This window comes from Hippoglossus hippoglossus, chromosome 13 (assembly GCF_009819705.1).
Source record: "Hippoglossus hippoglossus isolate fHipHip1 chromosome 13, fHipHip1.pri, whole genome shotgun sequence".
Classification (NCBI taxonomy): domain Eukaryota; kingdom Metazoa; phylum Chordata; class Actinopteri; order Pleuronectiformes; family Pleuronectidae; genus Hippoglossus; species Hippoglossus hippoglossus.
This window is the reverse complement of record NC_047163.1, coordinates 14,368,534-14,396,359: the sequence shown is the minus strand read 5'-3', so window position 1 is coordinate 14,396,359 and position 27,826 is coordinate 14,368,534. Positions and strand designations below refer to the sequence as shown.

At 41.9% G+C, this 27,826-nt stretch overlaps 1 protein-coding gene across 1 annotated transcript; it reads right to left on the bottom strand.

Annotated features, from left to right (window-relative positions):
• On the bottom strand, positions 1–27,639 carry LOC117772790 (WD repeat-containing protein 49-like). Its single transcript, XM_034604245.1, has 19 exons — positions 27,387–27,639; positions 27,133–27,240; positions 25,714–25,807; positions 25,253–25,561; positions 23,362–23,535; positions 22,817–22,900; positions 22,575–22,667; positions 22,205–22,376; positions 19,214–19,381; positions 18,486–18,634; positions 17,142–17,375; positions 16,061–16,225; positions 13,905–14,020; positions 12,168–12,298; positions 5,247–5,348; positions 4,983–5,045; positions 3,442–3,632; positions 1,355–1,552; positions 1–359 (listed from the first exon to the last, which is right to left on the bottom strand). Exons 3-19 carry the CDS (start codon positions 25,792–25,794, stop codon positions 276–278), a joined length of 2,514 nt encoding a protein of 837 aa, XP_034460136.1. The 5' UTR covers positions 25,795–25,807; positions 27,133–27,240; positions 27,387–27,639; the 3' UTR covers positions 1–275.
• Between the last annotated feature and the right edge of the window lie 187 nt (positions 27,640–27,826).

Below are 27,826 nucleotides of genomic sequence, written 5' to 3'. Positions count from 1 at the left end.
TAAATTATGGCAGACTATTTTATTTATGGACAAAAACACAGTGCAGCTTTATCATACAATATAAGAAAGCACGAAAATATACATTTACAGCATCATACAATTTAGCAGTCATCTCTGAAATCTGGTTCATTGCTGTCAACGTGTGCCGTCTCCCTCCTCCTGCACATCTTTTATTACGCTGTCTCCTCCCTCTGCTGAGCTGTCGAGTCTCGGATCATGACAATGTCTCACTGGGAGATGGAGGTGACCTCCCCCACCGCTTGTCTGATGTTTTCCTATCTTCCGTGGTCTCTCTGGTCCTGCTCAGGTTCCTGCTGGGGGAGCAGCAGTTCAGGTCTGTCCAAGCACCACAGCTCCTCCTACACATGATGGACAATGGTGGAGATGAGACGGCGAGTTTATTGTGAGCAACAGCATGTGCTGGTTTGCGAGATGACCTTGTGGCCACAAAATTCCTACTTTGTCAGAATCAACAGATTAACATGCAGCCTGTGATCACACTGAGGAAACATGAATCAAACTGTAGTGAGAAGCTGTTTAATGTGATTGACTGAGTTTCCTCTTTAGCTCTGAAACATGTTCATAATTAACACAGTATCCTTTGATAACCTGATGTGCTAAATATGAATGTGCTGTTTATTTTACCTTCTAAATGTATGATTTCAAAGTGTGAGACAGAAATGTGGCCTAAAACCTCTTAAACATAAACAAAAAAAAAATTAGAAGGGCAGTCGGAGGGGGGGGGAATACAGTCTATCATTTGTACATGTGAGCAGGCATCTATGTTGTGGATTGAAAACACTCATATTTGCGTTGTGTTGTATCCCAGGATATGTGCATATTAGACGTTGCTTTCATTCATGCATGTCCTTCTTCAGGTTATGATCCATTTTCTGTTCGTTTGTGTCTGTGTGTGTGTGTGTGTGTGTCGGTGTGTGTTTGTGTGTCTTTGTGTGTTTGTGTGGGCCTGAGGCAAAAACTGAAATGAAGCAACACTGCCCCAGGCCAAATATGGGCCCTCTTTGACACAAACTTTTGACACAAACACAGATACAAATGCCTGAACTGGGCCTGACGCTGGGTTTCACATCCATTTGGTCAACTGAGTCTTACCACCCACCAGCACGCTGCAGAGTGGAAGGTTCAGGGCTCCATCCGAGCCATGCCCCGACCGCTGTACGTTTGAACAGCTAGGATCTAAGGCCCTTACCTTGACAGTGTGGCACCGAACAATATGTCTGCCATCCAAAACAATTGATTTCACACATGCAGTGTGTTATGTTGTGTATTTCAAGCTACTGCAGTGCACTGGAATGACCTGTGTATGTGCATGTATGTGTTTGTGTTTGTGTACCTGTCCGAACAGACCAATGGTATCTCCGGGCAGAAAGCTGAGAGCCACGCTGCAGTCTGATGATGCTGAGAGAAGGAGGAGCCTGTTGCCATGGACACACGTCTCCAGGTGAGTCACTCGATCGAGGTGTGGTCGGAAACTACTCAATAGGTTTGGAGGTTCTTTGGTTGTCCCATTACCAGGTTCAAGTAAATAATCCTGAGGGATGGGGGAGCAAAGCAGTGGATTACTGAACAGTATATTACTAAAAAATAATAATACCATTAAATATTAATAAATAAATATGAAGTACTGTCTCCAAACATGGAAACACTGCACGTCCAACTAAGACCTGCACCCATTAGATTTTACTAGCTGTCAATCACACGGTATCCACGCCCAAATGCATAACATTGCTTAACGGCATATTTGACTCGAAATGGGACTATAATTTACAAAATGAACATCATACTTAATTTAAGCAGACTTCAAACTAGAGATTGAAACCATAAACTCCTTAGAAAAATGTCTACAGACGTTATAAATCAAGTGAGATGTCGGGTCATTTTCTCACAGACGTCGATAGAAACAGACTTATTTTTGCGACCAGAATCTCCCTCTGCTGGTCATTTGAGAGAATACAGGCTTTAGGCACTTCCACATTGGCTTCACTTTCCAGTCACAGAGTCTACGTCCATTTTTTTATTCAGTCAATGCTGATAACAAAGCCTCAGCTAAAGTTAACTTATCCACTTCGTCCTACCTGTTTCATGTAACTGACAAATTATCACTTCAAATGAACAACAAAGCTACTGAAACACATTTTGAAATGATTTCAGTGTTATAAAATGTTAATTACTAATAATCATATAAAATAATTTATAGCCATCTTAAATGACAGTTATGACGTAAACCTGACTGACGGTTACTCTACTTCACTGTTTGAAGTTACAACTCACTGCCTTTCTAAGACAATGCAAACTTCAATACTTTATTTTCACAAAAAACTAATTGCCACAATCTACGGCATAATGTGTATGTGAGAACTTATACTGAACTGCAATAATCCTGTGAGTGAGAGGACAACACTGTATAGGCCACTGTGCAATCGTGTTAGTCATCCAGCTGATTCCAAAGCACGTGCCAACTTGCTGTAGGACAGGATTTCTACCAGAACAGTGAGCTCGCCCAACTTTCTTCTTCTCTGCTACATATACACATTTCCATAAATTAAACTGGGAGCCAAATGAGACGCACCCATCTGAATGCATCCCCTCTTATATACGGTGACAGAGTTGAGCTCTGAGTATTGTGTCAATAATACCCGAGAGGGGGTTCTTTTACTGCGATTATGAGCATGACAGCGATGCCGCTACGCCTCATAGCAACTGCACAATCCCTGTCTCCACGATCAGAGTCAAAAAGTCAAAAGGTCTCTGTGAGGTGTCAGGAACTCTTCAGTTTCCAAGTGTTCGTAGGCTGAAGTCAATCTGTGATCAGAAAATGTAATGACGAGTTTTTTCTTCTTCTAGTAGAGGTAATTTTAAAAAAAAAGATGACATATGGTCCAACATTGTTTTTTCAACACATTTAAAAATAATTGATTTCTGTTTTGGTTTTTTTTTTATGCAAAAACTCTTCTAATTCATTCTAGTTGCTTCTAAAATTAAAAAATGCATGGCAACCCTTTTCTGCCAGTGAAAGAAAAACTGATGAATGCGAAGCAATGAGATCAAAAAGATAATGATAATAAAAATAATGATATTTGATAGTCAATTGAATAGATGAGACTGTGAATTGAAACTATGACATAGTTTATTGAAATTATGAGACATATAATTAAAATGACATTAAAATGACAAGATAGTTGATAGTTGATAGTCTAACATGTCTGATCTTACAGAAAAAACTGAGGCTCAATCTTTCTTCATCATCTATTACAGTTTGTGTCCTCATGTCTGTCTCTCCCTCTGGCTCGAGTGTCTCCATTACCCTCTCTGTCTCGGTCACTCTTCCTCTTACTGTCCACAAACACGTCATGGTGGCATATACCTTTCAGTGTGGCCCACTGCAGATCACAAATACATGTACAGTATGTGCACACCTACCTGTATGTCCCATGTCTTCAGTGTCCCCTCTCTATCCGCAGTGACTAAGTATTTCCCACTAGGGCTGACCGTCATGATGATGGATCCCAGGTCTCTGCTGTGAGCTGCGAACTGTCCCACAAGACGACTGTGGACGGTGTTCCAGAGCCGGACCACACCCGAACCTCCGCACGACACCAAGTCTGCACCACCTGATGGATTTTCATACATAACGCTGCTCAGACTGCCTGGGACAGTGTCTGTGTGTGGATGTGAGTTGCCTTTTCGAGTTGAAAATCAATGTCGGGGCTTGCGGACACTTGGATGACACCACAGAAGAAGTGTTCGCCAGTTACTTCAATTGTATTGGATTTGGCTGCAACACTGTTTACCCCTGAAACTCCAAAAGTGTTTTGTGGACTCAAACACTTCACCCACCCCTCCATCGGCTTAGTGGTGAGTAGATAATGAGTGAATTTTCATTTTTCAGTGAACTATGCCTTTCAGGCAAAGGGCCACCGTTAACTCCAGGGCTCTGGGCACGTGCCCACTGTTTCTATGTGGTAATCCGTCATTGGTCCAATCGCTGATCAAGTTTTGTTTTGTCTTTCTTTTAACCGAGCAGCTTCAGCCAGAAGCAGCAGCTACTGTCGAAATAACTGAGAATAAATCAAACTGGAGTAGAGGTTTTGATAAAAAGAAAAAAGGATAAGTAAAGTTTAGGGTTTCAGAGGCTGTGAATGAAAGTAGCTAAAAAAAACTTGAAAGGAACCAAACACATCAAACTATCACTGATGTGGAGAAACGGAAAAAAATGGATTAATGTGCAACTGTGTATTTCAACAACAAAACAAGGCTGTGTATGCAGTCAACTATAACTGTTCAAATTACAGGCTGCGTCTACCTTGACCTGAAATGAATTGGTTTGTAGACAGGCGATTAGCTGACGTCCGTATGTCAATTTGGCTGTTGTATTCGCTAACCTTTTTGAATATAGTGCATAGAAAAATTATTTCTATTGAAATGAGAAAATTAATGAACCCATTCATTTTGTACTTTGTATTACGACCAGCAAGGGAACTTCCTCGTTGTTCAAACATGATTTTGTTAGAGGTAAAGACTACAAGCAATCATGAAAACTGCCTCTGCTTCTTTTTTACCCTCTACTTTTTAATGCTGTCTCAACTTCCTTTAATTGGTCTGAACGTCTGAATTATCTAAAATGTTTTCACGCTGCAAATGACTGAGATCACCTCTTGTGGTCGGATTCAATGTTGGTCCATTGGTCCAAACCAATGTCTAATGCTGTTTTCAAATCAAACAAATTTGTGCCACGGGATCATTTGTGTTTTTTTGCGTTACTTGTGCCAAACCCGTCATTTGCTTGGCCGGGGACAGGAAATTCTAAATAATCCGAATTATTTTGCGCACCTTTCACACCTTTTATTTTGGTTCGGACTAAACTGAGAAGTCCAAAGGTCCAGACCAAACAAGTTAGGTGTGAAAGTTCCCACAGTCTAAGTCTGACTGAGATTACACAGCAAATAATTTCAGTATTTTACCTGCAGCTGCAGATGTACGTCCTGGAATAAAGAACAGTCTGGTGATGGCGTCAGGGGAGTCATCTAGAAAATCACAGTTGAACAAAGCATTAAAAGTGGAACAGAAAAATAAGTAAAGTAAGAAAGATCATAGACGGAAGAACAATATAATGCCAACATAATTTAGTCTTTAAAAATGAACTGCACTAGTACATTTAATCTTGGTTTTAAAGTAGAGAACAGATTTGTACAGAACAAAGAGTTTGTTGGAATGATTTGCGAGACCTTGCTGCTTCTTGTTGTCTTCCTGTTCAGGATGTGGCTGCAGTTTCCTCAAAGCTTTTTCTGTGTCATTGTTCCACACTATAATCTCTCCATCGTAGCTTCCTGCAGAAGGGAGACGAAACAAAAAGCAGAAATCTTTTCAAAAGCTTTCTCAAAATCGCACTTTGATTTAACAGCAGTTTTGTATCGGAAAAGAAATTTCCGAAGGTTTGTGAGCTTCTCAAAAGAAATATAAAAACACACCACACAAGCTTTTACTTTCTCTGTGCTGCTGAATGATGCAAGTCACTAAACCACTTTAAAGATGATAAAACTCAACATCTGTCCCCAGCTCCCATCTGTTCCACCACTTAGCCCTTAACCTCAACAGAAAGATCTTTTTAAACAATCTTCATCTAGCGTGTCTAGGTGTGTGTGTGTGTGTGTGTGTTTGTCTTTCTATACTTATGAGGTCTTTCTGACTTATTACTTACATTATGAGGACATTTTGACATTGTGAGGACATTTTAGCTGGTCCTCATTAAGTCAAAGGGCTGTTTGAGGGTTAAGACTTGGTTTTAGGGGTAGAATTAGTTTTAGATTAGTGTGTGTGTGTGTGTGTGTGTGTGTGTGTGTGTGTGTGTGTGTGTGTGTGTGTGTGTGTGTGTGTGTGTGTGTTTGTGCAGCAGGCAGCATAAAGTTTATTGAGAGTGTAGATCTCCTGCATTATTCATGCAGCCCAGGGCCGACTTCTGTATTTCAAGTGACTTTTATCATGCTCTTTGTGTGTGTGTGTGTGTGTGTGTGTGTGTGTGTGTGTGTGTTTGTGTCAGAGGCGGAGAGGAATAGAGGGGATGAGACAGTATAGATACCTGCATCATCAACACAATGTTGAGTTCAAAGATGTAAATGGGTTATTAAATAAAGGAAACATCCTCTATCCATTAAATAATTCCGGAAATGTCAGCCTCTGTCTGTCTGTGTGTGACTCGCATATCTCCAGAGCTGTTCATTTTATCGGTTTCACATTTGGCATGTGTATTAATTAGAGCCATAGAAAGTGCTGTTTTGAATTTGATGCGATTTTTACACAGTGTACCTTCAATATCAATAAACTACAGGTGACCAGTGCTCAGTAGCAGCTGCAGCTGGGACGTTGTTGGTCACGACAACTGCAACAACTGATTCTTCAGTTCAGAGCTCTGCATATTGAATAGAGCTTCACTGAACTTTGAATAAACAGGTGAAAAGCTCTTGGCGCAACAGAGGTATAATATATCACAATATACATATACAATATTACAATCATTTATAATTCTTTAAAACTTGGCTCCTACATAATTCACAATGCTACATGACCACCAAGAGTTCAGGTGTGTCATGATATAAGACTTAATGTAAAAAGTTGTTTTCACATTGTATAACTCCAGACTATAGATTGTATATAAAGATGGACAACACAGCTGTTCCCCAAAAGTGACCAAAGATGGTTTCTGAAACTTTAGCTAGTTATAATCACACTGCTGTTTGCTCAGTTTGGTATTTTTTGAGGCTCTAAAAACATGGTGAAACTCTGGCTCCAAATGACGTCATCAATGCAAGATGACAGTTTTCATATCCATTATATTTTAGCTTCATTTCTGAACAGTGAGAGGAAGTGGGGAGATTTTATACACTATGTATGTTCCAGACCTGGAAATTGACTTTCATCTGTAGCCTCAAAGTCCCTAACTTGTCAACAAAGACATTTCAAATATACTGTATATTGTAAATCAGAGCATCCCCTGCTTGAAAAATATGTCACTGCTGTCATTCACTTTTCAGATTTCTATTTCTAAAACACTTTGGCTGTTCATCAAAGTTCAGATGAGTTTTTCCTTGGTCGCTTGGAAGGTGCTCAGCCAGGGAGGATTAAGGGATCCGAGGAGGTTGTGACTGAAGGAGTACACACAGGACCCCTGTGTGTGTACCCTGCCGTGTGTGTGTGTGTGTGTGTGTGTGTGTGTGTGTGTGTGTGTGTGTGTGTGTGTGTGTGTGTGTGTGTGTGTGTGTGTGTTTGTTTGACGGTGTGTGTGTGAAGCCGAGCGGAACCTCGCAAAGACTCTGAATATGGATGAGGAGGCTTCAGTCCCACATCAGCCAAACGTTGCTGCTGCAACTTGATTCAACTTCTTGGGACACAAACAAACAGATGCATGCGCACGCACAGAAAACACGCACACATACAAACACACGGTCCTGAGCACGTGTGTTTTCCCAACAGAACTTTTAAATGACTTTTGTCACTTGGCGGCATTAACACATAATTTGGCAGAACGCATGCTTTGATGTGAGAACAGCGTCACTTGCTGCAACCGTGAAGAAATCTGCTGCCAACTGAAACTAAAGCGTCATCACTCTTACAGAAGAAGCCTTTGTGTTCGACGGATTTGGAGAAGAAAGAACATGCAAATATCGTTATTGTAGAAAATAATGCTAAAATAATAGTTCAGATGTCTTTGTTACATTATTTACATTCGTTAGTTTTGCAATTTGTAATTTATGGAGCACGATAAACACTTTTGTGCAACATATGAACGTCCTGCCTACGTGAGCTGCGTATACTTATACTTGACACTGATTGGTTTGGATACGGGCGTGCATCTACTGTGTGTTGTATATTATTGTATTAGCTAACTTTTTTTAAATAAAGTGCACTGAAAAAAGTAGTCTTTCCATTTGAATAGAGAAAATGAATGAACCGTTTCACGTCATTAGTTTTTTTGCCGCTGAATTATCATTATGTTATTACTACCAGCAAAATGAACATCCTCATTGTTCAAACATTATATCTAATGAGGCGAGGACTGGAACTAATCCTGTGCACTGATTCAGTTCCCTTTTCTTCTTCTATTGTTAAATGCTGTCTCAACGTCTTGAAATTGTCCGGATAATGGTCAGAGGCTCCTTAACACCTGTTATTTTGGTTCAGACTAAACTGAAAAGTCAGAAGGTCCGAACCAAACAAGACAGAATGGCCCTTCTAGTGTGGGAATAAAAATACTGGACAAATGGACGTGAATGTGATTCATCCTTTTTTCATATTAACCCAAAGGCCTGGAAAAGAGAGGGAGTAATGTAAAAGGAATTTATGAATAACATCATTTTGTTGATTTTGTTTTGATAAAACACCAGCTGATCTGATGAAACAGAGAATCACATTAAAAAAAGTGAAAAGTTTGATCCACACAAAGTTTTCATGAAGAAATTCACTCCATCTTATGTCTTTCTCCAGGAACCCATCAACTCTCTTCCAAATATATTATCAGGTATATTGCTGCTATAGCTTATAATATAAAATAATATTTATGACTTGAACCTTTTGCATTCATCAGACAGGTTGCCAAAACCTGGAGAAGTGTGTGAGTGTTGGCTGAGTGACAGCAGGTTATGAATAAGAGAGAGAGCACAGATAAAGGGGGATTTCTGCAGGCGAGCTGCAAAATATTTCTGTTTTGTCAATGTCTTGCATCAGTTATTAACCGAAGGAGCCAGTGATTCGGTTTAAGCCTGAAAACGCAACAACAGCATCACATTTCAGAGATCTACGCAAATAGACACATACTGTAAATTGTTATTCTCTCTTTCTGGCACACACAGCCCCCCCACTCTGCAGCATTAACACACCGACACCGACACACACACTCACACACGCTTGAAAGACAGAGAGTGCTTCATCTCATTTCCTCTCACCCCCACTGAGAGAGCTCTAATAAACATAATTTAAATCTGAGAATTTGGATTAAATTGAAGGTGGTGGGGGCAGCATGGGGCTCTGTGTGTGTGTGTGTGTGTGTGTGTGTGTGTGTGTGTGTGTGTGTGTGTGTGTGTGTGTGTGTGTGTGTGTGCGTGTGTGTGTGTACGTGGGTGGGGAAGAAATGAAGCAGGCTAAAGTCGAGGTAGGGAATAAACAGAAATGAAGAAGTGAAGAAGAAACGAAGTCAGTTAAAAAAGCAGGAAGGAGAGAGGCAGCGGCGGCGGCAGCGAGAGGAGCTGAACACGGTTAGAGAGCGATCTCTGAACAAGTTTCCAAGTTCACAAATTAACTCCTGAATTGTGTTTTTTTCTTTTGTTCCAGCTCCGACTGTTCATTTCCTTCCAAAACTATAACTCCTTCCAGCTTCGAGAACACACCCACTCTCTTATCTACCTTTTCAGCTCCATCCCTCACTTTATCTCTCTCGCCGGGGTCGATGCGTCTTGAAAGACCAGAGAGGGTCCTGCGGTTTATGACTGCTCTCTCTGCTCTCGCACCAGCCTGATAAACTGAAACAGAACTTTTCGATACGTGACCCACAAGCGATACAACTTTAACAAACTGAAGAGTGTTCTGGGGCAGATTGGGTTCAAAGTGTTTGTAGTTTGATGGTTACAGAAGCGGACCAGTGACTGGAGGATCGCCAGTTCAATCCCTCAGGCAGAAAAATCTCAAATCTCCAAACAGTTATGAGTGCTGAGGGGCTTTACTGCTATTTCAAAGTACACTGTCTTCACTTAAGACCTTCGGGGGCCGAGTCATTTTGCCTCTCTTTTGTTTGCACGTTGATTTTCTTCACGTAGCAGGAAAAGTTCTTTGTTCTCTCACTCATTGTCGCTTCTTGGTCTTGAGCAGATCAAGCTTGGTGAATCAAAAGTGCCACAAGGTTGAATTCCAGGGTCCCAAAAGAAAGCACAAAAAAATGCTCAAGAAAGTTTTCGGAGACGAGCTTTAATGTCTTGCACGAACTCACAGACGTGGAAAAAAAGACGGAGTGATTGAAAGAACACAGGAAAAAAAAAATTGATCTGCTCACAGCCAGAAGCGCACAGCCTTTCTGCACTTTAATAAGAGCGTGTGAGATTCTTGAGGACTCCATTTCCATTTCATATATCACAGAGTCCAGGCACTGAGCTGCATGATCGCTTTCACTGCAACCCAGGATAGATTTGCGCAGCGTATGGTTTGATTTGCTTAGTGTTTCAAGTGTTGTGCAACAGCAAAACCACAAAATGAAACTAAAATCCCCCAAATCCTGCAGGTCCAACCTCTTACTTAAGATAAATATGGGAGAGGAAATGTGTTGTTCTGAGTAATTGTTCCTCTAAGCTCTCAGTGGTTATCGTGCTTAGTTATAGTTATATTATCTCTATCCCCCCGACTTTCTCCCCATAAAAAAGAAACAGATTTACCCACTAAAAAGTAATGCACACACACACTCTCACACACTACACACACACACACACACACACACACACACACACACACACACACACACACACACACACACAGGAAGATATAGGAAATTAAAATGAGGTGTAAAGAACAGGAATAACTTTAATGAGATGTGTTCTTATTTGAAACATATCCTGATCTCCCTCTGCTAGTACTCTATATATATATGTATGTTTTTTCATAAATCTTTCTTGACCTTTACAGTTCACCTACCTATATTCACAGCTAAATTAAAATTTTAATTAGGAAGGAACTTGCCAATTAACAGACTTTGACATGTTCATTGTGCGGGCAGATGACAGCTCACAACAAAGAGAGGGGAAGCTGTTGTTCCTCTGAGGAATAAAACACTGGGTTATGAGAATAAAGCTGCCAAGAGTAAATCAGCAGAGTAGTTTATAATCACAAAGGGCTACAGGGAAATGCGCTGATATAAATGGGTCTGACAGTTCTGCTTCAAGTTAAAACCACACAAGACGTATCTAATGAACTTACACACATTTTTATCATAAATCTGACTGTACTTCTGATAGAGCATAAATGTTGCCTGGTGTTTACAACTGTCCGAATGGAAGTGTGCATGTGTTTGGTTGTGAATTCTGAAATACAGTTCATCGAGTCTCTTTCTGCCTGCACATAAAAACCACAGGACCTCTTCTAGCAGAGCGACGTGTGGAGCACGAGTTCTTTGATAACAACACCACTAACTCTAATCAGCAGATAAGTGCTTCCAGTTATTTTTCATTCCACTCGTTTTTTTCCGAAGATTAATTTTCACTTCCCGGCCTTTGTTTTTTTTCTTTTTTTCTCTCTCTTCTTTTCATCTCTCTCTCTCTCTCTCTTTCCCTCTGCATGAGCCCTCGTCCTCAGTTTAAGTAATGAAAGTGTATTTTGGAAAGGAAAGACAACACACAGCACTACTGTGGAATGGAAGGATGACGTAGTACACACAGCGTTAACTAACTGTTGGTTAATAACTGTTGATTTCTAACATTCTGGGACTCAAATTAAACTCACCAGTAAAGACAAGAGGTGTTTAAAATGTGTAAACAGAATTTCCTATTTGCGTCATCAGCTTGTCTCGCTCTTACTGTTGCATCATTAGCTATTTGAGCGCCACCCACATAGCTAGCTCGTTAGCTTCGTCGGCGGCATGCTATGAATCCTGGATTCAGTTGATTGGGGAAGGATCCATCTCTTGGATTCCTCGTTGCTGGGGAATGAAAGGATGCATTCATCGGCCACATTTGAAAGAGCCTTCTAAAAGTCGCACCGCTATGATGATGCAATCGATCGGCCCCTGAATTGAGACACTAGATCCAGATATTTGTTTGGAGCTGAACCAAATTGCCCACACTCAGATATTAGTCTTCTAAATATGCCGGATTTTTTTCATTAATTATTCTATCGGACATCTGATCTGTGAATCTATGAAAATATCAATACAAAATGCCCTATCTCCCAATTATCAAGAAAGAAAATTCTAACTCCTGGATCTGCTCCTTCTTCTCCAGATCCGCAGCAAAATATAATGGGTTCTTTCTTGGCCCATCCTTCCACCATGTTCAGTGGAAATCGGTTCGGTAGCTTTTATGTAATTCTGCCGACAAATCCAACCACAACCACAGAACAAACAAACAAATGCAGGGGCGAAAGCGTGACCTTCTTGGCAGTGGTAGTAAAACACTCACCTGTGGCCAGAGTGTGTGGAGGCTGGAAGGCGGCACAGAGCACATCACTGCGATGTTGGACACCTCCCTTCCACTCAGAGGGCTCAACAAAAGACTGTGAGAAGGAATGCAGCCGGAACACTGTCAACATCCTGCAGAGAGGGAGACACAGAGAGAAGGAGGTATTGTAAGAATGTGCCACATAGAGAAGCTCCAGTGCACCACACTGCAAGATGCATATGAGAGGCCTCGATACGCATCATGGGTTTTGTTATGGACGTTTTCTGGAAGCTGGTGAAAGGAGAACGAAGGAAACCAGCTGATGTCTGATGCAGAAGATTTTAATGTAGACTTGATGCATCAAGGAGACCAGAAAGTGGAACAATATACAAACGCTAACAGAGTAACATGAGCACGTGTCACCCCCCCAGTCTGAAGATGTCTCCCACAGCATCCCCATATATCTTCCTCTACTTGACCCTTTCCAACAGCACATCCATGAATGGCTAGAATTGCTGTCACTCTCTATGTTACATGTAGGTGTTTGCACCCTATTGGATAGTTTACCCTAAAGCATGTATACCTAATTCACATTGTGTCCTTACGCCTTGCCCCTGGTGTAATAAGGAAGAGTTGCAGTTTGGGGCCTCTTTGTCTGGGGCACCTTAATAAGATATAAAAGTCCATGAGCGTAGAGACTACAAAGTACTGCTAGTTGGCCCTTTATCTGTAACCTGACCTTGGGTACTGCTGGGAGAGAAGGGAGTATGTGTGGAGTTAGACAGGCACTATAATCCTAATGGGTTTTTTTTTATTGTGGTTATGGGGCTGGACATGAAATGAAAAATGATGTAGTGGCCTTTAAAACAGAGGAGTGTGTCTGTTGATGGGTTTGTGGACATTTCAACCTGCATGATTTCCTAAAAGCATCACAACACATGGGCTGAGCCGTGTCTCAGTAGATGGGAGGGAGCATGGTTTTCTTTTGCTGCTGCTGATCTGTTGTCTATGATCTCTTAATGGTTTGTATTTATACAGCGTGTGTGTGTGTGTGTGTGTGTGTGTGTGTGTGTGTGTGTGTGTGTGTGTGTGTGTGTGTGGGTGGGTGGGTGTGTGTGTGGGTGGGTGTGTGTGTTAGTGTTTGTCTGGATGGAAAAGAGAGGGAAAGACAGAAAGGGAGAGAGTGTATTAACTTGTTGATGCTGAGTTCACTGGGTGTGAAATGATGAGGAGGAAGATGAAGATGAAGAGCAGATGTAATGTGGGTATACAAAGACACACACACACACACACACACACACACACACACACACACAGTTTGAGGCAGTCGTACTAAAGTGATTGGGAGCACCCCAGAGCATTCAGACTCGTTAGAGTCCAGATGTCTGGTTGGCTGTGTTGTTGGCAGTCTGAGGGAACACACACACACACACACACACACACACACACACACGCACACGCACACACACACACACACACACACAGTATTTCTTGCATACAAATATTCTCATATTCTCAATCTTTGACAGGTGCAATGTTTTTCTCACACACACACACACACACACACACACACACACACACACACACACAGTCGATGAGGGTGTTGCTGCATGGTAACATCTAAAATTACGTTTTGTGAACATTTGCATTTTTTTTGTATTTCAGATTTTGCATGTATGCAATATTTAAAGGAGTGCAACATAGACTGCATACTGTAAAATAAGAGTAATCCCACGTGCATACACAGTTCTTTACTACCTTTCCCAGCCCATCACCAGTATGCTCCTCTTCAGCAGCAGGACCTGAGAGATCTCCACAGCTCGACCCAGGCCGGCGTTCATTCTGTGGAGGCAGCGGCCATTAAAGTCCCACACCTGCAAGACACAAAACAAATGACAAATCTATCACAACGCCAAATGTGCTTGGTTTCAAAACAACCCCACATGCCACCAGACTTTCAAAACTTTCTCAAGAAGTTTGTTACTTCAGACATGTTTGCAGTGTTTTGGGCTTTTACTCCATTACAAGCTAATTGTCTTGAAAATGAAGATGTAACTAAGACAGTGATACTTACTGTTGTATTCAGTTTTGAAAGATGTGTAACAGCTTGTTATTTTTCATTCAGGGTGACATGGTTTTGATAATAGCTTTGCTGCTCCATGGGCAGTTAAGCTACTATTCTACTGTGCGTCCATCAGATAAGTAGGAGTCAGGTAATATCTCACACTGTCTGTCCAATTTTGCATGATGACGCAGTTTGGATTGGTGTTCTGGAGTTGCATTGATGAGGCTGATTATGTTGATTACTAAATTATTTTGTTTATCTGTTCAGAATAATTGCAGTAAGTCACTATGTGATGCATTTAGAATCTGACTTGTACCTAGAGTCATATAATAGTGCCTGTTTGAAACAAAAGAAAAGAAAAAGAAAAAGTTGTGCGAGGCAGGATTCTGCTCAGAGAAAGCATACTTGCCTGTATGTGCACACAGAGAATTAGGTTACAGAGAAGGTTAAAACTTTTTTACTGTAATGTGAACAAACACTAAACACTTTAACATGGACTGAAATATTCTGATATCAACCACATTAAGATTAAATAAATCTGAAAGAGACACTGCCATGTAAACAGCACTTTAAAATGAATGAGGTTGTGTTCGGAATAAATAATGATGGAACTAAAATATGAGGAGAATTCTGACCGTAGTCGCATTAAGTATATATCGATATTCTCTTATCAATCGATTAATTATAGCGGATTTACAGTTATGTGTTCCGAGGTTACAGCCACAGTATAGATATGAGTATTCAAATATACAGTAATGACACAAGATTCATATTTTACAGTTACTGTGAGGGACGTTGTTAAAAAACATGGATCCTTTCATTTTTGTTGATTTTGGCGTCTTTGTGGACAAAAGCGGCAGCGTTTCCATTTTCTCCAGTTGTGAAAACCTTGGTCTAACCAGCATGTGTATTTATTTTGGAAGGAGTGAAAACAAGAGCTGTTTGTTGCTGTATGATTTATAAATGACAACATTATAACTTTGAAGTACTGTTCATACACTTTGGTTACATGTAAACCTACAATATATAGTTCCAAGGTTATAGCAATTTCATTCTGAAAGCTAAAGAGCGCAACATTCCCTCGTAATGTTCCTTCTTCACTGAGCCAACATCAGATATCAATCAGTTGCAAGGCCGACATTAAATGTTACATTAAAAGCCTGATTCTACTCACTGTGAAAGTTTGCCGGTGGAACAATGCCCTAAAACATTTCATCTGGCCTCGCTGGTGGTGCGACCCGACCAACGACATTGAGAATAATAAGTAATAAAAGCTAATTTTCTCCCTGATTGTCTCCTTTGCTGTTGTAGGTCATGAAGAGGCAGCAAAATGAAAAGGAGACCATTTCATAACTAGTTAAAAACTCCTTGTAGTCGTTTCAAACATCATCCATCTTATGTTGCATTGGTGCGATCAACAAGTGGAATGTGAAGATCAACTATAAATCAAGACTTACACCATATAAGCAGCTACAGGGACTGTAACCCCTTGCAGCAGTTTGGGCACTGGGTCTGAGGTTGAATGGCAAAGCCCTTCATGGCTCTGTTTCATCAGTAGAATTCAACAAGTCATGTCCGATTTGACAGTGACATGGTTTTGAGTGAATGGAGGGTTTTTTTGAGTGGCTACAAATTCTTTAATCTGAAAGGCCACTTAACCTTCTTTATATCATCTTTTTTCTCATCACTGGCTTCTTTTATAGTCCGTGTATTTCAGAATTTGCATTTCTATGAGGTCTGACCTGCAGATCTACGGTTCAACCGCTGAATCAGTGAGTGTACAGTATGTGTGTGCGTGCGTGCGTGCGTGCGTGCGTGTGTGTGTGTGTGTGTGTGGCCGTGCACCTACTTTGACCTCTCCGTCAGTGCCTGCAGTAAAAAGCCGTGTCTGCGTACCGTCCAGGACCATGGTGGAGATCTCGGCGTCGCCATGACAATGGTGGAACTGCTTGACCTTTTGGCCGGTGTCAGCCTGCCAGCAGATGACAGAGGAGGCAGAGTCACTGCTGACTACCTGCACACGCACACACCCACACGCACACACACACACACACACACACACACACACACACACACACACACACACACACACGTTGCGAGAGGACATCAATCATGAAGAGTTTGATCACTTTTATTCCACAGATATATTCTTTCATGAATCTCACAGAGCCAAACAAACCTCCTCTCTTTGTTTTACTGTTTTATAGCCATGCATGAAATTATGCTAATAATGCATCTGTCAAGTGGAAATAAAAGCAAGAGAAAATCAATCAGGAGTGGATGCACTTTATAAAATGAGAGATATTCATATTGGATGTATTAGCTATTATTTATTCTCTACTGGGTGGGAAACTAATATAGCTGTGAAAGTGTGATACAAAAGAGACAAAACATAAAAATGTAGAAATTGTTCTGTCTTTGTCAAACCAAATCAACATTTTTACTATTTAATATTGCTGTTATATCAAATCGAAATAAAGGATCCACAGTTGGACCAAGTTGGGATTGGCTCACGCCCCCCCCGGTGACCTTCTAAAGATATGGGATACAGATAATGGATGTTTGAAGCAACTAAATTTCCATTTAGAAGCTGTTGGGTAGCCTTTGATATACATTGAATGATCCTCACCACGAAATGGACGCGCTCAAAGAAAATGAGAATTTGAACATTTGACATGACAACTGGGAAAACAAAAGCTGCAGCTACTTAATGGACCACGAGGTGTTTTGTCAACTTCTGCCAAGAATAAACTTCAAAACTCAACTATTCATCAGGATCTGAGTTTTCTGCTCACTTACTGAATGTACTACCAAATAGTCTATATAACACATCCAGTTCACAACCATTCTCCCAACTTATTGAAATGTGCCTCTGGACAATAACAGAAAAATACCGAATGAGATGAGAGGGACTCAGTTTCCCAGCATACCTGTCTGAACAGACTGTTGTACAGCACACAGGTAACAGGGTGTTCGTGGCTGCTGGTCCTCCTCTCCTCCTTCGTGGTCTCCAGCAGAAGAAGCAGGCTGTTGAAGGAGAGCAGGAGGAGATGACGCTCCTCGTGGAGGAACAGGAGGGTGTGTGTGTCCTCCGGTGTCTTCGGGAAGACGCCAGCCAGACGGTGAACACACTGCTGACTGGACACGTCCCACAGACACAGGACCTAGAAAAATGATAAAGGTGTACGAGTGTGTGTTTTGCAAGAGTAGAAGCTACAGTTGATGAATCACCACATATAGTGGAACTATAATTACTGCCCTGTGGTTGTATGTTCAACCATTGCAGTTTCAGTCCACATAAAAAATTTAATCTGACTAACATGAGATAACTGTGCTGTTAACCTTTGACATCTTAAAAAAGATATTTCAATCCAAGTGACAACCAGTAAAAAATTTAAGACATTTCTTAAAGGCACCTTCCAATATCACATTCAAGAGGATAAAAACATGTTTTGTGAGGTCACTGTCACTTTGACCACCAATATCTAATCAGTTGCTCCTCAGAAAACTGAAAATCTGTGACAAATATGAAGGCTTTCTTGAATTATCGCATTCGCAAGACAACTCGAAAACAGAATGCCTCCAGCCACCGGTTGTCACAGGTGCAGAGGCATAAAAACAAACTTTAAACCTACTACTATAAAAACCAATGTTTATGAAAAGACATTGCAAAAGTAACCAGACACATACAATCGTTGCTGAGAAGAATGGTTACCATAGCAGCTCTGCACAGCACGTTACAGAGCCACACTCAGGACTTCACAAAAACCCGGCCATATTGCTTCACGGCACAAACAAGATGACTGTTGCTGTTCCAGAAGCTCTTGCAGAGGAAACTAAGGTGAAGCTCTCAGAGTTTCTTCAATTGGCAGATGGTGTTTGAGGAGAAAGCAGATGGATCATAAATCACTTCTAAAATATGCATTCTCTTCAGCGAAGCCAAGGAGAATGCAAACATTCACCGGGCTACAACAGGGAGAGGAAAAGCAACACAAGCACCAACAGCCTCCTTTCATCGGAGAGAAGGAAGGTTTAAAGGTGATGTGGTGCTCGGCTCTTTCAGTGGAAACAGTGAGAAACAGCCGACCAATCATCTCCACCGCACTCTCCTTTCTCTGCAGTAATTACAGCGAGTTATCACAATTAATATTACAATGAGAGGGCTCTTCATCATCACATTATCTTTACCAGCAGAGTGCCACACAGACACACACAGACACACACAGACACACACACACACACACACACACACACACACACACACACACTCCTACCTTATCTTTGGAGTAGCTGAGCAGTTGTTGCTTGGTCTGCATGAAGCGAACCGCGAGGACAGGGCCCATGTGCCCGCCGAGCACACACACCGGCTCTGAGGTCACGTACGGGTTCCACACCAAGACCTGATGATCCACGCCTGCTGTGGCTACAACCAATCAGAGCATCCCAAATTAGCAGGGTGGCTAGCAGCACTTAAGAACAAGAGGCCACATTGTTTTAGCCGCCTAGAAACCTTAACCTGAACCAAACGTCTGTACCCACCATGACATCACTTATTGGTTTGTGAACTGCTGTTTTGAAGCCTCGAGTTTGGCATTTTGTCGAGCGCCATTTTGCTTTTTGAAATAAGATGACTGAGAGAGTATAATTTGCTAAATGAACATGGTGCTGTGTTGAAGAAGACTTTAAACCAGAGATTGAGACCATAAAGGAAAAGGAAAATGTTTACCGATGTTATAAATCAAGTTAGAAGAAGAGTCATTATCTTATGCTATCGATACAGTTTTCTTTTAGGAGTCGCCCTCTGCTGGGCATTTAGAGAAGACAGGTTTTGGCACTTCCACTTTGGTTATTGGTTATTTTTTGTCAAACTTTAAAAACCTTTTCATGAGCCACAGCAAACATTATCAAACTTATTTGAGTAATTCTTGTGAAAAGTAAAACAAAGTTTATGTAACATTGATGGAGTGGCCCTTTAATATAGTCTGTACACATTTCAACCTACCTATCAGATTGAGTTTGCGGTGGTGGTCCACGTCCCACACGCCCCTCTTTGTAAAAAAAGATGTGGCTCGAAGACTGCGGCTCTCTTTTTCCCACCAGCCAATCACCAGGCTGCTCTGTGGTCTGGTAGTACACGACACAAAGGCCTCCAGTGAGTCCAGGTAACGCACTGCAGGAAGCGGGAAATAGTCGGAAATAAAAAATAAGATCAGGTGTGACAGATACTGTGATTCACTACATCAGTCCGATGCCATGAAACTGGATGCAAACAACACAGCAGACAGACAGACACGTTTTTTGCCTCTTGTTTATGTAGTTGGGAAACATTTAAATTGTAAATCTGTTGTTTATACTGCGTCGGCACCAGGGACTCATGAGACAGCTGCTTTCAAATCTAACACTGAACAAAGCAAAACAAAGGTTATATTTCTACGATAAACTGGGACTGACGTGTAACATCTGAAAGTACAGATCACCCGCTTGTATTGTAATTACTTCCACCAAGTACGTGTGTGTTTATTGGTTTGTTGTTGTTTGTTTGTCTGTCAGAATCATAGACTGTATATAAAGATGGATGCTGGATCTCCACTTCCTCCTGCTATCTAGAAATGAAGCCAAAATATAACGGATACGAACTCTTCCATCTTGTGCATTTGGAGTCTACAGTATGTGAGTGTCCATTTTTTCTAGTAAGTTTAGTTTTAATGATTGACAGATGATACTGACTCACAATTGGTCGATAGCATGTATTGGCGGGAACTCTATACCACAACTCCATCCCCTGATAGCTACTGGGCAGACTCTGGCTCCAAATGCACAAGATGGCAGCGTTCGTATGCAAGATATTTTGGCTTCTTTTCTTGATAGTTGGAGGAAGTGGAGACACGTCGTCCATCTTTATTTACAGTCCATGGTACAGAGATATTAAGAGAGGAAAGGCCACTGGTTTTTCTCCATGCGAAAGAAGCAATAATGGGAAAGAAGTTACTCATGTGACAGAGGGATTAGATTAGTTCTAACTTCAACAAACTTATTTTTTTTTTAAAAACATATTTTGATGATGACACACTGTTAATTCTGTTTCATTTCTTCAAATTAGACACTTCTCCCTGCTGATGCCAAAATGTTTTCTCGAGCAGACCTCTGAAGGGCATCCGCTCTCTGTGCTCAATGCGCAGTGACCTCCTGCTCATGCTGCGTCGCAAACCAACCAATCCACCGGCACTCACAGCGGCCCACAATTACGCCGGTTTGATTTGCTCACTGGTATTACAGAAAATGTAATGGATCTTGCATCACCATCTATCTCAATTAACACTTTGACTGAGAACAGTTAAATTGGATGTCACATGCCTCTATTAGAAGCTGCTTAGCTTTCAAACACTGCACAAATAGCTGTGGGTTTGCTGAGATGGCATGTGACAGTCGCAGGTCAAAGATCGGCCGCATCGCCGGGGCCAATAATTACGTCTGATTACATTTCATACACAACATCTTCTCCCCGCCCTGTGAATTAAAAAGATCTGTGGGTTTTCAGACGGCGTCACCAACTCATCATTGATTAATGAGGCCGTCTCGCTTTCACTGACACGCACACATCATAAAAATCTGTTTGTGATGCAGACCCAGATACATAACATCTGCTTCAGCCAGCGTTGCAGCTAACCTCACACTTTTACTGTGCGATTCCCTTCAGTTTTCCCTCTCTGCTGCCCCTCTCCTCCTCCTCCTCCTCCTCCTCCTTTTCTTCTCCTTCTTCCTCTCTCTGGTGGCCCCGTGAGCCCGAAGGTTTGAGGAGGTCTGGATAACCAGCCATGTCTAATAGTACACAGCCCACTCATACTGCAGGGTGGGCAACTTCAAAAGAACAGCACCAGCACCCCAGAGGTATGCAAACACACTCATACACACTTGCACACACTCCCTCTTTTCCTCTCTGAAAATACCACACACATACGCAGACATGGAAATCCTCAACACACACTCTCGCTCTCTCTCTCTCTCTTGCGGTTTCACACACATCCGCACACACACACGCAGCCTGCTAAATTTCAATTAAGCAGCGCTTTTAATGCTTCTGGCATCGTCTCCACTGTTTCCACTGTTTTCTTGTTATCTCTTTGTTTTCCCATTTGTTGTGCTTATTTATATGTGCTGTATTCTTGTCCCACCCCACCCTTCATCTGGATCCCCCCTCTCAGCCACCCTACAGTCTCAGAGCGCTGCTGCCTCTGCTGAATCATTATCAAACAGCCCGGCGAGCCATCAGAAACTCGCCGATGATGCAACCAAGACACAACTAAGCGACCTCTTTGTTGCTCGAGCCGAGCTGAAGCGGGGGAGTCTCAGGGGGCCCGACCTTGTGCCCGAGACTCGCCGCCAATAGTCAAAACTTTGGCTACGCAAAACTATAAAGTGGATGACTCAGGAGAGGCAGCATGTGTGTGTGTGTGTGTGAAAGCGCAGGAGTTTCCATGGTGTTGCATAAGCCGTTACTGTAGTGACAGTGAGAGAAAAAGAAACAAGTGAGCGAGCACAGACAGTGGCTCTTATCCCAGGTGTCAAGGTGAAAGTGTGTGTGTGGGGTCGACTTTCCCTCCGTCATCTCAGACACTGATTGAGTTTCATTGCTTTCATTGTGTACGACTATTCAAATCTATTATTTTTGGCCTGAGGCCCTGCAGGTGAATGCAGTTATCTATGTAACAAGAGCAGCAGAATATTGGTCAAATATCGGCTTTAGGATATTTTAGCAGGATTGTACAGTCGGCCCTTACTGCTGAGCCTCTCATTTACTCACTATATAGCTGTTTTCAGACATGCACTGAAGTCCTGACATTTTCCTGAAAATCGCCATAGAGGCTGTATGGATCTTGCATTAGTACAAGAAATTGACAAAGCGTGACAGAAAAAAAGGTTTGTATTTATGTTTTTGTCTTGTAAATAGAGTGTTTTCTGTGTGTGTGTGTGTGTGTGTCTGTGCGTTTCCTACCTTTTCTAACCCAGGCAGGTGCGTGTACTCGGTGTGTAACAATGTAACAGGAGATGTGTTTTCCTCTGACCAGCTCATCCCACAGGACGATGTCTGCTGAATCTGAGTCCGTCCTCTGACTCAGTCTCTCAAACAGAGAGATCTGAGCTGAGGTGAAATGTAAAGCACTGACCTGGGAAAACACACACACACACACAAAGACACACACACACACACACACACACACACACACACACACACACACACACACACACACACACACACACACACACACACACACACACACACACACACACAGCGATGGACTGATGAGCACATGCAGATGATGCAGGAAACAAAAGACAACGGTCTTCCTCCCACTGTGTATTACCTGTCCTCCAATGTCTCCTATGGTGAGAACGGCCTGGTCCGGGTTAGAGGGATCGGCCCAGTAGTCGAGACACCAGGGAGTGTGCGTCAAACCCTAGAGAAGATAATAAGTTGCGTTGGCAATGTTACATGTAAAAGTTAGTATGTTATAGAATGCTCAAAACAACAGAACTATAACATTAGAATAGATATGTTTATTTATTGATATTATTTAGTGTAATCTATTGTAATTAGAGCTGTTACCTGGACTTTGTACTTGCAGCTGAAGTCCTGTTTCGACAGTATGTCATAAAAACACACCTCCTTACTTGTAAATGACACAGCTATCTGAGAAAAAAAGGACAAGTATGAGTAATTGGATTCATCAATATGACAGAATGAAGATTTGAAATCTGATGCAGAAAAATCTGTGTGCGTCATGGATCTAAATCGTATCTGTCAGACGCAAATTAGTGGATTAAAGCCGGCTAATTAGAAATAAAGATCAATAATTGATGCTTTCATTACAGAAAAATGAATGTTCGTTTTATGAACATTATGCAAAAGCTGCATGGCCATGCAATGCCATCAACCACTAATCAATAATTAATTGATTGAGTGAAATGCTTGTTTACTTCAATACCCAATAACCGAGACCACTTATCAATATTCATTTATAAATTAATTTCAATGAATAGCGAATTTTTCGACTATCTGTCCAGATAACCAGACATGGCAGCAGATATCAATCATTGGACGGATCAATGTTAGTTACTTCGTACAAATTAAAAAGTTCAAAAAGTGATCACCATGTGGACGTTGTGCAGCAGCACCACGTCTGTGGCCCAGAGGTCTTTGGGTGCGACCGTGCAGTTTTGCAGTCGATGTGTGTGTGTGAGGGACATGTCCTCTCTGTCCCGCAGCCCGACACTTCCTCCTTTGCTCACAGTCACATACTGGCCCGAGCTCTGCAGGTACAACACCTGTGGAGACCAGAGGACATCACAGAACAACAATGTGCTTTCCACTAGCGTAAAAACACCTATAATGCTCTCTGCAATGCAATTTGTGCAGGTGCAGATCCATGTTTAAAAAAGTAGAAAATAAAAATTGAAATGTAATAACTGCAGACAAAGTCATTTCCCACAGCCACCTGCAAGCTTTGTCAGAGTGGTGCGTCATACATTTATCCCTAATTATTCTAATTACCAATTGTCAGTCACAGGTATGATGAGTTTCTGTTACGTGCTGTATCTTAATATACCTGCTGTATATTACTTCCGTCTCTTTCTTATTGTTGAGTGGCAATAAATTATTCTCCGAGCTAAAATTGGGAGATACAACAATTTTACAATGGGAGCAGGAGCCTACATTACGGAAACCTGAGTATATTTGAGAAATTCAGGAAGACAAATAGAATAATCTCTAAATTGGAAAAGGGACAAGACTTCAGGGCAGAAAAGGAAGAATTGTGACAACATTTTTGATTTATTATCACATTTTAAAGCTGCCATGGCTAATATGTCAGACAATTGTTACCTCCGCAGCCGGCACCTGTACTCAATGCAAAACCTGAGTAACTCTGTGCACTCCCTCACAGCAACAAACAGCATAAACAGAACAATCCGGTGAACATAGTGTTTAGCAGACACAAAGAAACATTCGCAGTAATGTGGTCTCATGTTTCCAGCCACCTGACAACTGAATGTTCAATCATTGTCCTTTAAGCTCGGTTTTGGCCTCCACCAACTCCTCAAGGAAATATTTGGCTCTTTAGCTTTTTTAAACACAGACACATCTTCGCAGCACCAAACTGTGGAAACAGTTTGCAACTAATTGGTGAACATGGCACAGTGTTTAGCAGCTAAAGAGACAAATATTTCCCTCTGGAGTTGGTAGAGACAAAAACAGAGCTGAAAGAAGAACGAGTAACATTGAATGGTGGCTAATTCACTCTGTGGCAGCTTAACACTCTGCTATGTTCACCAGATTGTTGCAAACTGTTTCCACTGTTTGGTCCTGCAAAGATAGCTGCGGGGTGCTAATCAGATTTTTCACTGTACAACTTCTTAATAAAAATCGAAACACTGAGGTTGTGCAACTGAAAATGAGCTGAAAAATGCAAAAAGCTGAGTCGTGGCGATACCCTGATTTAGTAACTTTGTTATATTAAACTGTCGTTTGATCATGAAAAATATTGATTAGTGCAGCTTTAAGTATTACTGTTGTATTTACCTTGCTTGAGTCCAGCCACATTACTGACAGAAACCAGAAATGAGTCTTCTAAGCTGCTTTAGTCTGTCTGCCTCTTTATGACTCTTTAAAGCCTCCAGCCGAAAACAACCCGCACAACATTCTGACATTTTGACATTCTCAGGATTGAAAGATTAAAGTGGTGAGCCATCATTTTATCCACAGCGCTAGACACTTTATACCAGCCACTTCATTTACATATTAATTGATAGATGTTAAACTAGTCCAGAGCAATTTATCCCAAAGGAAGTGTACCATTTTGATGAACGAGAACCTAATGCTTTTGAACGTTTCCTCGCGCAATGTTTAACAATGATGAATTCCTCCAAGTCAGCAGAGATTTGGATTCTCCAGCCAGTTTTAAAATGTTGTTTTTTTGATAAAGTGCCACAAAGGATCATATGGTTACGACAGACGACGTGTTCCAAGAGGTTAACCACCTTTTACCTTCTGGACCTGGTCCCGATGTGGGCAGGTCAGGGTGCGGGGGGGCTTCCAGCACGGCACACTGCTGGTTCTGTTGTTCTTCACTTTCTCAGAGAGCTCCAGCAGCAGAAAAGAGCACAGGCCTCCCCAGTCGACACGTCCCTCTTCCTTCACGGCATCGCTGTCCAGAAGGAGGCCGCGGTGCTCCTGAGTGACAACCACGCTGTCGAACAGGAGGCCGTATTCCTCCCTGGAGCCTCGGCCGACTGACGACCAGGCCAAATCGATGAATTCAGTTCGGGACAGAGAGCGGGAAGCACCCAGGGGGTCCTGCATCAAGATCAACAGGACTATGAGACTTTGCATTCAGACACAATGTGCCGAGATGCAGACACACATATTATAATATAACACTCCTCTTTAAGTATTCCCAATGTGAATGAAAAGTGTCTTAATGTAAGGTTGTTATTAAACCACCTCACCAGGAAGAGGCTCTGTAGCTTTCTATAATCCTCAGTGTTCATCCCGCTCTCCAGCTGTGCCACCTCCATCCTCGTTCCCATGGTTACACCTCACCTGTCAATCAATCACTGACAATGTCACACGAGGTGAGAGAGGTAAAGCGCGTGTCTGCAGCTTTGAACTCACAGTCAGATAATGACTTTCTCATATTCCTGGGTGTCACATGGCGAAAAACAAGATGTTCCCCGGCTCGAGTAATCCCTTAGTAACCTTCCATAAATGTTGTACAGCGTCAATCACCATAATCACGCGGTGGAGTCACAGCAGCATGCAGACGGCTTTTGTTGCCGCTTCTTTCACTCCGTCCAAACATCTCTGCATTGAACGGCGTGCGAAGGTCTTTTCTCCGTTTTCAACAGAAGTTTTTTCAAGGCTTTCAAAGGCCAGTGAATCGGCCTCCAAATAATTTCTCAGGAATGGCTGGGGTAGGCGGCAAGTTGCCAAAGCACGTCGAGCCTCTGTTGTGTCAGCTAATGTGAAATGAAATGCTGCAGTCAGGTAGACGAGCGGCATGAATAATAGCATGAATGAAAAGGCAGAATTTGTTCAATTAGTCTGTGCCGTGATTTCAAAAAAGGCCTAACAGAGAGAAGTTGGTGATGAAAGGTTTCTACAAAGGGCAGCGGAGGACAGCGTGCGCACACCCTCGCTTTAATTTCCAGCTCGGCATAAGCTTTTATGAGACAAACTCATTGGAAGTGGCGTCACGCTGAGCTGAGATTTAGATGACAGGTTGGGTAATAAAAACGGAAATAAATGCTTTGCGGAAACCGTTATTTTTTCTCTCGCCGGCGATTAACCGCAGTGTGATTTTGATATGATGAGTTTATCCGCCTTTTTTAATTTACATCGCTGACAAACGAGTGGTAGACTGCGACAGATTTGTTTGTGCTCCTGTAATAAATGAAAAGAATGGTGGAAACCGTAGGGACGCCCGGTTCATGTTTTGTTTATGAACGCGATAACTTCAATCCTGATTCGTTTTGCGGCAGGCAGCTGGCGTCAGTTTTTATGTGATTACACAGGCACAGTTCCATAAAATTAACACAAAAAAAGAGACCATAGTGTATTTGTAGCTGAGATGTCATAAATATTGCCGTTTGAACAAACGTTTGAAGATGTATGGCATTGATTTCAATGTAAATCTCCCTACAAGCAGTCATTTTGGCTCCTATTTGAACAGATTCAGCATTTTAAGCTCTTACTGTACGCAAGCTTTTGTGTCGTCCTCCTGTTTTACGTCACTTTGGATAAAAGCATCTGCCAAATGACCTAAAGTAATGTAATCAAATTATACAAGGAAAAAAATATATATGTATATACATTATGTATATACATTATAGTGCTGTCATATCCGTTGCCAAAGAAAATCCACTTACCAGTGTTGTGTCTCTTCTTCCTGGAGATCCAGACTTGAAACTAGCGCAAACTGGATTTCTCTCGGGTCTTTATTGGAGTTGGACAGAGTTTCAGCCACTGCAGTCAAACTGTCCGAAAAGACCATCTCAGCACCAGGCTATAACTGCCCCATGACAGACTCCTGGCCGGGCAGTGCCTCATTCAAGCACGTTTTAAATCATAAAATCCACATATAGTCGAACACACACTCAGTTAATATAAAATATAATCTTACCAAGATACCCAAGTTCATCCAACTTTCAGTCCACAGTGGGTGTCCACAGCAAATTGACCCAGAGCCTCTGTGCTCATGCAATAAATCGTTTTTTAAATGTATGACATTCAAACAAACCCTCTGTCTCTGGATACAGAGACTGTGTCGTTCCCAGGAGGTTCAGCTGATTCCCAGAGCCCGAGCTTTGTGTCCAGAAGTCCGTCCAAGCCAGCGACGAGGCATACAGAGAGTTAACTACTGCCCCCAACTAGTCCAGACAGTGAAAGAGGCCACACACACACACACACGCTCTATTCTTTTCTTTTATTATGCTTCACTCTCAAAGACTCAGGGTAAGTTTCCTGGCAACCAAGTCGTCAAAAAGAGGGTTTGTGAGTCCAGACACTGTCGTCTGTATGTAAGACAATGTGGGTTGCTGTAGCTATGGTGTGTGGGTGTGT